We start from the raw sequence: 11955 nt of genomic DNA, 5'->3' as shown, positions 1-11955 counted from the left end.
AGGATTGGCTAGAATCGGCCAACCCTGGGAAGTGATTGGTCAAGGTTCGTCTCTGCACCTCCCCTCGGTGGAGGAAGTCAGGACCAGAAAGAGGCATGTGTCTGAGACCGGCGTAAAGATGGCGGACTTGGTAACTCTTTTCACTGAGATCGGGCTCAGTGAACAGAAAGCGAAAGAAACCCTGAAAAATGAAGCTCTCAGCTCGACCCTCAAGGAGGCGATTACCCTGGTAAGTGAAGATGAGTGAAGACAGGACGCCAGAAAGCGGGCATTGTGGCTGGGTCTGCTCACATGTCATTGCGCAAACCCTTACGTGTTAATGATAGTTTGCAAAAGTTTACGTGTCTTTTTTTGTCGAAAGAAAGGTTGCGTTTTCTAAAGCAGGTTCGCCCCCCGATCCCGATTTTGGGGAACTCTCCAAAAAGCCAGGTCTTCTCGTGCGGCTCTTCAGCCTAATGGGTGTTCTGGTGTTTTCAGCTCGGGGTTGTGCGAAGCAGTTTTAAGTAGTAGGAGCCGATCGGGTCGCACGCCTGCAGTGTGACAGTGACTCCAGAAGGGGGTAACACTGTCCTGCACCATCGACCCCCGCCGGATGCCCCGTTTACTAGCGCGGTGCTGTGGCGTCAGCCAGGAGCTGGGACTCAGACAGCTGATCAACTCTGCTGGGAGCCCAGACCCAGGTCTCGCCGGCTCCCTCCTGGAGGTTGGAGGGTCGTGGTCAGGAAGCAGAGACCCAGTGGGCCAGCCGGTCTGTGTGGTCAGTCTGCGGGTAGCCTGGGCAGCGCTGTGGCCGTGGAGGCTGGAAGTGAGGGACACAGTGGCTGAGGCGCTGGCAGTGCCCCCTGGCCAGGCTGTGGATTCTCACTCCCGGATGATCGGATGATGCAAACGAAGGACACAGAGCCGTACGCCTGCAGTCCTTCTGTGCGGGGTGGGAGCAGGGAGAACATCGGATTATTTCCAGCGTACAAGCTGGGAGGGCTTCATGCACTGCGGACGTGTGTGGGACACTGGTCAGTCACTGGTTTAGGGTTCTGTTGCCAGCCACTGACCAGTCTCTGGTTTAGGGTCTCCTGCCAGCCACTGACCAGTCTCTGGTTTAGGGTTCTGTTGCCAGTCACTGACCAGTCTCTGGTTTAGGGTTCTGTTGCCAGTCACTGACCAGTCTCTGGTTTAGGGTCCGCTGCCTGTTCGGCTCAGCGCCCGGTTTGGGAATTCTGTGGGTCGGCTCAGTGGAACTGCTGTGAGCTGCTTGGGGCAGCTGGGTAAGGGGTTCGGGGGGGGGCGGTCTCTGATGATGTCACCGTGCGTGTGCTGGTGCCCAGGCTCGGGGCGTGGCGGGACCGGCGGGCGTGGACAGACCCACGGGGACCCTGCTGTACAGCCTGGCCTCTCGGCTCCGCGACGCGCGCCGCCTGGCCTTCCTGACCGAGCACATCGCCCTCCGCAGGATCAGCACGGAGCTGCAGCTCTCGGGTGAGTCCGGCCCCCCGCGCCATGGCTGGTGCCCGCTGCCCCGCCCCTCCGCTCCTACATCTCCCCCTCTCTGCCCCTCGCAGCCGCGCTGGAGTACGTGAAGAGCCACCCGGAGGACCCCATCGCCGCCCAGGACTTCCAGGAGGCGTGCGGGGTGGGCGTGGTCATCACCCCCGAGCAGATCGAGGACGCGGTGAGCTGGGGGGGGGTCCGTCCAGGGGTGGTCAGTCCTGACGCTGCAGGAGCAGCTCCTGATCAGCTTGACTGAACAGCTTCTCCCAGTCCGCCCCCGGGCCGCTCCGGCCTGTCCTGGCCTGTCCTGCGCAGACGGTCAGCCCCCGGGCCGCTCCGGCCTGTCCTGGACTGTCCTGCCCAGAGGGTCAGTCCCCGGGCCGCTCCGGCCTGTCCTGGCCTGTCCTGCGCAGACGGTCAGCCCCCGGGCCGCTCCGGCCTGTCCTGGCCTGTCCTGCGCAGAGGGTCAGACCCGGGCCGCTCCGGCCTGTCCTGCGCAGACGGTCAGCCCCCGGGCCGCTCCGGCCTGTCCTGGCCTGTCCTGCGCAGACCGGTCAGCCCCCGGGCCGCTCCGGCCTGTCCTGGCCTGTCCTGTGCAGAGGGTCAGACCCGGGCCGCTCCGGCCTGTCCTGGCCTGTCCTGCGCAGACCGGTCAGCCCTGTGTTGTGCTCCTGCAGGTGGAGGCTGTGATCCTGAAGCACAAGGAGCAGCTGGTGAAGGAGAGATACCGCTTCAACATGGGTCTGCTGATGGGTGAGCCCCCCACACTCCCTCCCGCTCCCCCCTCGCTCTCCGAGTGCCCCCATACTCCCTCCTGCTCCCCCTGTTCTTGACTCCTCTCTCTCTCTCAGGGGAGGCCCGCACTCGGCTGAAATGGGCTGATGGGAAGATCATCAAGAACGAGGTGGACATGCAGGTGTGTAAGAACAGGCACGCAGGGGCAGAGAGGCTGGCCTGTGGGAGGCGCTGTGTGGGGGGGCAGAGAGGCTGGCCTGTGGGGGACCCTGGTGCCCAGCGGGCGGGCGGGGGGCCAGGTTGAGATGGCTGATCTGACCCCTCTGTCCTCCCTCAGGTCCTCCACCTCCTGGGGCCGAAGACGGAGGCTGACCTGGAGAAGAAGCCCAAGGTGAGGCTGTAGGAGATCACAACAGCTCTGCACACCACACCACACTTCAACACAACACAACACACCACACCTCAACACAACACAGACCAGCGCTGCACGGCGCGGCACACACAGTGAGCAGGGAGAGGCTGGGCTAGTCCTGTCCTCCTGCTGGACACTGCTGTCGTGGGCCGAGCAGGTGGTCAAGCAGGCTGGACAGACGGGTCAGCAGCTGCTGCTGAAGTCCGGCTCTCCCTCTCCCAGGTCCCGAAGCCCCGAGCGCCGGAGCAGGACCGGAAGGAGGAGTCGGCAGGGAACGGTGAGAGGGGGGACCCCTGGGGTGCAGTGGGGCGCAGGGAGACAGTGGGGGTGGGGGGCTCTCCCCCAGGGGCGCTCGGGACCAATCTGTCCGTGTGCCCGCAGGCGCGGTGAAGCTGGAGGGCAGGTCCCTGATGGAGCAGCTCCGAGGAGAGGCGCTGAAGTTCCACAGGCCGGGTGAGGCCCCGCGCCGCGAGCCGCCGGAGCCGGGTCAGGGTCGCCAGCCTCCCTCACCCTCCCTCACCCTCTCCTCTCTCCGCAGGCGAGAACTACAAGACGGAGGGGTACGTGATGACCCCTCACACCATGAGGCTGCTCAAGGAGCACCTGGAGATCACCGGGGGGCAGGTACTGAGGGGCCGGGGCGACAGGGGGCACAAGAGGAGAGCAGAGGGAGCAGGAGAGGGACAGGAGGAGAGCAGAGGGACAGGAGGCACAGGAGTATTCTGTGTGACTTGTTGTGTTCTGACGGCAGGTCCGAACCCGGTTCCCCCCTGAGCCCAACGGCATCCTGCACATCGGCCACGCCAAGGCCATCAACTTCAACTTCGGATACGCCAAGGTACCGGCCCGGCCCGCCCGCCCCGCCCGGCGCTGGCCCGGTAGAGCCTTCACCGACCTGTCTCTCTGCTGCCCCCTGCAGGCCAATGGCGGGATCTGCTTCCTGCGGTACGACGACACGAACCCGGAGAAGGAGGAGGAGAAGTACTTCACTGGCATCAGGGACATGGTGGAGTGGCTGGGTATGTTCCCGGACACCAGAAACCTGCAGTCCTGTTTGTCTCGATTTCAAATGCTTTGCCCCATTGAATCGTAAAATTGTGTGTTATCTGTGTGTCTCGTGGAGAGCAAGCTGGGGTCTGCGAAAAGACAAATTCCTAATCCGAGAAATTGTTTATGGCCAAAGAGATCTCTTCTTGTTATCTGTGTGTGCAGTGGCGGTGCTAGAAGTGCTCTGTGTGTTATCTGTGTGTGCACACGCGGTGCTGGACACAGTGCTGGTGTGTGTTGTGGCTGCAGGCTGACCCCGCACTCGTACAGCACTGCGGCGGCGCGGGGCTCTGAACACCCTGCGGCGGCGCGGGGCTCTGAACACCCTGCGGCGGCGCGGGGCTCTGAACACCCTGCGGCGGCGCGGGGCTCTGAACACCCTGCGGCGGCGCGGGGCTCTGAACACACTGCAGCGGCGCTGTGCTGTACAGAACTGTGCCTTGTCTCTCTGCCAGGGTACAAGCCCTACGCGGTCACCCACGCATCCGACTACTTCCAGCAGCTGTACGACTGGGCGGTGGAGCTCATCAGGAGGTGAGAGCAGAGCCCCACTTCAAGCCCCCCCTCTCTCTCTCTCTGCGCCCCTCTCTCTCTCTCCCTCTCCCTCCCTCTCTCTCTCCCCTGACCCCTCTCTCTCTCTGCACCCCTCTCTCTCTCCCCTGACCCCTCTCTCTCTCTCTCTCTCTCTGCGCCCCTCTCTCTCTCTCTCCCTCTCTCTCCCTCTCCCTCCTCTCTCTCTCTCTCTCTCTCTCTCTCTCTCTCTCTCTGCACCCCTCTCTCTCTCCCCTGACCTCTCTCTCTCCCCTGACCCCTCTCTCTCTCTCTCTCTCTGCGCCCCTCTCTCTCTCTGCCGGAGAGACTGCCCCTCACGCCTCGCCTCTTCCTGTTCCCTGGCAGGGGCCACGCCTATGTGTGCCACCAGCGGGGGGAGGAGATCAAGGGCCACAGCCCCCCACCCTCGCCGTGGCGGGACCGTCCCGCGGAGGAGTCGCTGGTGCTGTTCGAGAGGATGAGGAAGGGGGTCTTCGCCGAGGGGGAGGCCACGCTGAGGATGAAGATGGTGATGGAGGATGGCAAGATGGACCCTGTGGCCTACCGCATCAAATACACCCCCCACCACCGCAGCGGGGACCAGTGGTACGGCCCGCTCTCGCCCGGCGCGCGTGCGGGGGGGAGGGAGGGAGTCGAAGGGCTGCTCTGACCCGTCTGTCTCTCCAGGTGCATCTACCCCACCTACGACTACACCCACTGCCTGTGCGACTCCATCGAGCACATCACCCACTCCCTCTGCACCAAGGAGTTCCAGGCCAGGTGAGCACTGTCGAACCCGGCGCCGAGAGATGGACTCACCAGCCCGCTGTGGGGTGTCTCTGTAGGGCCTCTCGCTGTGGTGAGACCGCTGACGCTCCTGAACCATACTCTGGGGTGGGGAGCCTCATGTATGGAGTTTGCATGTGCTCCCTGTCTGTGTCCCTCGCCGTGGTTCAGGGGTCTGTGTGCAAGACCGGCTGGGTCAGGGAGGAGAGAGGACGAGGACGATGCGAGTGGGCAGTGCTCGTGCACACGTTCACTCCTGTGTCTCTGTGTGGCAGGCGCTCCTCCTACTTCTGGCTGTGCAACGTGCTGGACGTGTACTGCCCCGTGCAGTGGGAGTACGGCCGCCTCAACCTCACCTACACCGTGGTGTCCAAGAGGAAGATCATCAGGCTGGTGGAGACGGGAGCTGTCAGGTAAAGATGGAACCACTGGGGCTCAGCTGGGGCACAGCACACCTGGGGCTCGCACGAAGCTCACCTGGGGCACACCACACCTGGGGCTCACACGAAGCACACCTGGGGCTCAGCCAGGGCTCAGCACACCTGGGGCTCGCACAAAGCACACCTGGGGCTCGCACGAAGCACACCTGGGGCTCAGCCAGGGCACAGCACACCTGGGGCTCGCACGAAGCTCACCTGGGGCACACCACACCTGGGGCTCACACGAAGCACACCTGGGGCTCAGCCAGGGCTCAGCACACCTGGGGCTCAGCCAGGGCTCAGCACACCTGGGGCTCGCACGAAGCACACCTGGGGCTCGCACGAAGCACACCTGGGGCTCAGCCAGGGCACAGCACACCTGGGGCTCGCACGAAGCACACCTGGGGCTCACCTGGAGCACAGCACACCTGGAGCTCTCCTCGACGCTCCAGAAAAGAGCACGGTAACTGGGGGCCGGACCTCTGGCCCCACGTCTCCTGTGATGCAAGGAGCTGGGAAGCAGCTCGAGGGACAGAGCCCGGGTTCGAACCAGGAGCCTCCAGACCCGCCGTGTGGGGGCGCGGTCACGGCCCAGCAGCGCGTGACGGAGCTGTCTTGTTGCGCAGGGACTGGGACGACCCTCGTCTCTTCACGCTGACTGCTCTGAGGAGGAGGGGATTCCCACCCGAGGCCATCAACAACTTCTGTGCTCGGGTACGAGGGGGCGGGGAGGCCCGTGGCGCCGGCCTGCGCCCGTGTGGTTGTGCCCGTGGCGGCTGGGAGGTTGCTGATGCTGTTGTCCCGGCAGGTGGGCGTGACGGTGGCCCAGACGACGATGGAGCCGCACCTGCTGGAGGCGTGCGCTCGGGAGGTCCTGAACGACTGCGCCCCCCGAGTCATGGCCGTCCTCGAGCCCCTCCGTGTCACCATCACCAACCTGCCGCCCGACACACAGGTAGGGCCTCGGCCCTGCGTCCTTACCTGCAGACAGACAGGGGGCCCACCTGCGGCCCCGCCTGCAGACAGACAGGGGGCCCACCTGCGGCCCCGCCTGCAGACAGACAGGGGGCCCACCTGTTCCTCCTCCCAGTAACAGGCCTGCTGGGAGAAACGTGGGGCCAGCAGGTCCTCTCTGTGGTTTTCTAGCCTGTTGTGGATGGGTGTGAGTAGGAGTTGACTGGGATAAGGGAGTAGCTGTGCCTCCTCTCTCCGTGCAGGTGGAAGTCTGTGTTCCCAATTTCCCGGCGGATGAGTCTCTGGGCAGCCACAGCGTGCCCTTCTCCAGCACCGTGTTCATCGAGCGCAGTGACTTCCGCGAGGTCAGAGACAGTGGGGCACCCGCTTACAAGAGCGCACGCACACGCACACACAGTGACACGAGTGCACACGCTGACGCACACACAAACGCACTGACGGAACTGCACACAAACTGCCAGTACTTCCAGTCCGATGTTGTTGTTGGCCTTTGCCGCCCCCTGCAGGTGATGGAGAAGGGCTACAAGCGCCTGACCCCCGAGCAGCCTGTGGGCCTGAGGCATGCTGGGTACATCATCTCCGTGCAGCAGGTCATCAAGGTGAGCCTGGGGAAGCAGGAGAGGGACGGGAGGCACAAGAGAGGGAGAAACAGGGAGGATGACCAGAGACTTTCAGAGAATTCTGCAGAGCAGCTAGTTTGGTGTCTCCCTCTCTCACTCCCTGACCCTCACCCTCTCTCCTCTCTCTCTCCCTCCCTCCCTGACTCTCTCTCTCAGGACGCCAGTGGCTCAGTGGTGGAGCTGGAGGTCACCTGCAGTAAGACCGATGCAGCAGAGAAGCCCAAGGCCTTCATCCACTGGGTCAGCGAGCCCCTGCCCTGCGAGATCCGGCTCTACGACCGCCTGTGAGTCTGCACTCAGGACAGAGGCTGGGAGGGAATGAGGAGGAGATATGTCGCACAGTCGGAAAATTCCAAATTCTCAGTTCGTGTCTCTCGGCTAATCCGTGTCTTTACTTCTGTGTGCGTACAGCTTCCTGCACAAAAACCCTGAGGACACTTCGGAGGTACCAGCCGGCTTCCTGAGTGACGTCAACACCGTGAGTGTCCCGGTACAGCCCGGTCCAGTGTAGCCACTGTATAGCCCAGTCCAGATTCCTTAGTTCCTTAGTCCTCCAGACTCCAGTATTGGAGAACAATTCAAGCAATGACCACTCCTTCCTCCTCTCTACCCTGCCTGACCCAGAGTGCTTCTGTTCTCCCAGAATTCTCTGCAGGTGATCAGCAACGCCCTGGTGGACCGCTCGGTGGGCGGGGCCAAAGTCTTTGACAAGTTCCAGTTTGAGCGCGTTGGGTACTTCTCAGTGGACCCCGACAGTGCGCCAGGGAAGGTAAGCAGAACACCTCTGAGCACGCAGATGAGCAGCCAGTCAGCAGTTAAGGAAGGGATGGATGGATAGCCAATCAGCGCTGGGGACAGTTGGCCTTAACAGCCTGTACAGCCAATCAGCACTGGGCAGAGGTAGCGGGAAGCCGTCAGGATGTGAACTTTCTTCAGGAAGTGCTGTGTATTACACAGAAGTGCCAACAAGCACATCCACCCTAAGATTCATCCCCAGTTCCGTCTGCCTCTGCCTCTTCTTCTACTTTGCTCTTTTTCTCCCACTTTCTCCCTACTTTATTTCCTGTGACCCAGTCTCTCTCTCTCCCCCCAATCGCCTATTCCTATCCACACTGTTAAACCCCTTCCTATCCTTGTCCTGAAACACAAACTAAGTGGAAACTATGTGAACATGAGACATGTATTTACACAGAGGGTGGTAGGAGTGGGGAACACGCTACTTAGCCATGTTATCAAAGCTGATTCCCTGGTTTCCTTAGAGAAATCTCGTCTCATACCTCCTGGGTACCTCTCACCATTGATTCTCTCCCCTTCCTTCCTTCTCTCCAGCTGGTGTTCAACAGGACAGTCACTCTGAAGGAGGATCCAGGGAAAATCTAATTGGAGGTCTGTCCAGCTGCGGAGCAGGACACTCTATATCCCAGAATCCCCCTTGGCAGCCGCTCGAGGCCAGGGGTAGAGAGGGGCTGCGTCTGTGGTGTTGGGGTGGGGCAGGTGAAGCCAAATGTCTCCCGTCTTCTCCTCGACTTCCTGCCAGGAGTGTGAAGCTTTTCTACCGCGTGAACGCCAGGAATGTGGCCGCTCTTTGAAATAAAAACGTTTGCTAAACCGACGGGCTCGGTGGTTTTGTGAGATGGGTGTCTCAGGCTTGTGAGCAGAATGGGGCAGTGGGGAGAGCGCACCGTGCCTGTGGGCGCACCTGGCAGGTGGGGGGGAGGGGCGCGCACAGTCCCGCAGCCTCCTGGTGTGGCCCTGGGGCTCAAACACGGACCCCAGAGTGACCAGTAGTTACAGGGGGCAGAACCCCCTGAGTTGTGGGCTGAGCTGCTGAGGGGACGGACTGCCTGAGGCCGTTCCGCTGTGTCAGCGATCCGCAGTCCCGTAAAGTGAACTGCTGCCCAAAACACCTGGGCGCAGCAGGCGGACCTCAGGATTGACCTAGCGGTCCAGCTGGTGTCCGGTGGGGAGTCCAGCGTCCAGCTGGTGTCCGGAGGGAGTCCAGTGGACCTGGTGTTGTCCAGAGGGAGTCCAGTGGTCTGGGTGCCTGCTGGTCAGTCTTGCCCCTGTCGCAGGTGGAACGGGCTGGGCCGGGCCTGGTTCCGGCTGCCTCGGCTGGGACACAGTGGCTGCAGGTCCTGGCGGAGGAATGGATTGGGATCCCGGGGCCGTGGGATGATGGCCGTGCAGACAGATTCCCACACGTCCACGAGACGCAGGAGCCTGTGACCGGCGCGCTCCTGGAGAACATCGCCCCCTGCCGGAGCCCCTGGAGCCCCGAGAGATCTGGGGTCATGAGGGATCCCCTGATCATCAGCCCATGGTCCTGGTGCCCCTGGAGCTGGGTCACAGCCCCACACGCACTTTCACTTCTGAGCCACCTTTATTTTTAAACACTTTCGATCTCCTCCTCGTGGCTTGTGTGGTGCCCCGGTCCCGCCAGCGAGCGCGCTCGTGGAGAGGAGGAAGGCACACGCTGGTCTCTCGTGGGACACACAGCACGCCTCCAGACTGCAGGGGGGCTCCCTCCTGACAGTCCCGGGCCGGAAGCATGCTCTCTCCCAGGCCTGGGACTGCAGTCACGGGGTCACAGTGGGGGTGCGTGGAGAGTGTGGGAGTTAACCCCCTCCTGGCCGGAGTGGGCACCTCAGCTGGGCAGCCCCAGGGCACTGCTCAGCTATCTTTCCCGGACCACCTTAAGAGCGCGGCGAGGCAGTGTGCTGTGGGGCGAGGAGGGGGAGGCCCTGGCAGGCACACGCGGAGCTGTTTAAGGCGGACTGGGACAGATGCAGCTGCATTAAAGGAGCAGACACACGGCTACAGATGCAAGCTTCCCTGCTAATCTGGGAAAGGGGAGGCAAGAGCTCAGGATCCCACGTGGAATAAAAGCTCTGTGTAGGGCTCGGCCACCGGGAGAAGTTGTTTCGTGCCTTTTCAGCAGCTTTAGCCTCAGTTCAGATGGTAGTTATTTGGCGATGTTTCACTTGAGTGGAGTGGGGCTGTGATCGCGACCTCTGCTGTCCTCTGTCTCACAGCTCTGGTTAAATTCTGGACTGAGGTACCTTCTGTGTGGAGTTTCCATCTTCTCTCTGGTTTTTACTATGTGTTCCAGTTGCCTCCTCTAGTCCCAAAGAGACTGTCTGTGTTAAATTATTATTATTATTATTATTATTATTATTATATTATTATTATTCTTACGATACCTAAAGCGCTTTACAGGTTATGGGGACCCCCCTCCCTCACCAGCAGTGTGTAACCCCCCGTGGATGATGTGATGGCAGCCAGTGTGCACCAGTCTGATCCACACAAACCAGCTCTCAGCTCTCACCATCAGAGTGATGAAGCCAGTTCAGAGAGGGGGGTTGTTAGAAGGCCATGACTGGTAAAGGCCAGGGGGAAATGTGCCTGCTGGGACACTGGGGTAACACCCCTACTCTTTTCGAGAGACGCCCAGGGATTTTTAATGACCACAGAGAGTCAGGACCTCGATTTTACATCTCATCTAAAGGACGGCATGTTTTTTTTTAAGTTTTGTGACTCCATTTATATACTAGGGCATTAGGACCCAAACAGACTGCGCCCCCTGCTGGACCCAATAACACCTCTTCCAGCAGCAGCCTTCTCTTTCCCAGGTACTGGCCAGGCTCACACTGCTGAGCTCCAGTGGGTTTCCCACTAGGGAGTTGCTGGGTATGTGTGCGTGCAAACACGTTTTTGCACCTTTTGCCAGTTTGATCCATTATTTTATAACGGTGCAGCCTGATTTCATCTGAATTTGTTTTTAAATGAACCCTGTCTTAAGGATTGTCAGAAGGAAGACACGTGACCCTGTGGTTTTTAGCAGGGTGCTACGCAGCTCCAGTGCCCACAGGCCAGTGTGTGCAGTGCAGTGCAGTTCAGCTCCAGTGCCCACAGGCCAGTGTGTGCAGTGCAGTGCAGTTCAGCTCCAGTGCCCACAGGCCAGTGTGTGCAGTGCAGTTGAGCTCCAGTGCCCACAGGCCAGTGTGTGCAGTGCAGTGTCAGTCATGAAAGGTGAGCATCTGCAATTGAACCGGTATTGATCACTGTCAGGACTGCAAGCTACAAGCTATCAGACTTTGTCTTGCTAGTGCTAGAATTGAATCAAAATATTACTAATGAAATAAAATTCCTTGCACAGCTTCTGTGTTAACAAGCAATTCCAAGACACCCTCATTTTAAACTTTGGTAGTGACAGGGCGCAATCTGGGATAACAATAGCAGATCATTAAAAGATGCCTCCCTCTCTCTCAGCTCTACCCACTGTCCCACACTGCCTCTCTCTCTCAGCTCTACCCACTGCCCCACACTGCCTCCCTCTCTCTCTCAGCTCTACCCACTGTCCCACACTGCCTCCCTCTCTCTTTCAGCTCTACCCACTGTCCCACACTGCCTCCCTCTCTCTCTCAGCTCTACCCACTGTCCCACACTGCCTCCCTCTCTCTCAGCTCTACCCACTGTCCCACACTGCCTCCCTCTCTCTCTCAGCTCTACCCACTGTCCCACACTGCCTCCCTCTCTCTCTCAGCTCTACCCACTGTCCCACACTGCCTCCCTCTCTCGGCTCTACCCACTGTCCCACACTGCCTCTCTCTCTCAGCTCTACCCACTGTCCCACACTGCCTCCCTCTCTCTCTCAGCTCTACCCCCTGCCCCACACTGCCTCTCTCTCTCAGCTCTACCCCCTGTCCCACACTGCCTCCCTCTCTCTCAGCTCTACCCACTGTCCCACACTGCCTCCCTCTCTCTCTCAGCTCTACCCACTGTCCCACACTGCCTCTCTCTCTCTCAGCTCTACCCACTGTCCCACACTGCCTCCCTCTCTCTCTCGGCTCTACCCACTGTCCCACACTGCCTCACTCTCTCTCTCTCAGCTCTACCCACTGTCCCACACTGCCTCTCTCAATTCAATTCAAGAAGCTTTATT

At 60.6% G+C, this 11955-nt stretch overlaps 1 protein-coding gene across 1 annotated transcript; it reads left to right on the top strand.

Annotated features, from left to right (window-relative positions):
- On the top strand, positions 1 to 8625 carry qars1 (glutaminyl-tRNA synthetase 1). The gene is made up of 23 exons (XM_088637200.1): positions 1 to 229; positions 1326 to 1476; positions 1560 to 1669; positions 2166 to 2241; positions 2340 to 2404; positions 2561 to 2614; positions 2858 to 2912; positions 3017 to 3088; positions 3174 to 3259; positions 3387 to 3473; positions 3555 to 3654; positions 4138 to 4216; positions 4580 to 4819; positions 4901 to 4993; positions 5275 to 5412; positions 6045 to 6132; positions 6227 to 6373; positions 6636 to 6737; positions 6900 to 6992; positions 7170 to 7297; positions 7425 to 7491; positions 7657 to 7782; positions 8343 to 8625. Exons 1-23 carry the CDS (start codon positions 119 to 121, stop codon positions 8391 to 8393), a joined length of 2319 nt encoding a protein of 772 aa, XP_088493326.1. The 5' UTR covers positions 1 to 118; the 3' UTR covers positions 8394 to 8625.
- Positions 8626 to 11955: the final 3330 nt, after the last annotated feature.

The sequence above is a fragment of the Lepisosteus platostomus genome, chromosome 6 (genome assembly GCF_059453375.1).
Source record: "Lepisosteus platostomus isolate fLepPlt1 chromosome 6, fLepPlt1.hap1, whole genome shotgun sequence".
In the NCBI taxonomy this organism is placed as follows: Eukaryota; Metazoa; Chordata; class Actinopteri; order Semionotiformes; family Lepisosteidae; genus Lepisosteus; species Lepisosteus platostomus.
Note: the sequence above shows the minus strand (reverse complement) of the source record. Positions and strands in the feature narration are given on the sequence as shown.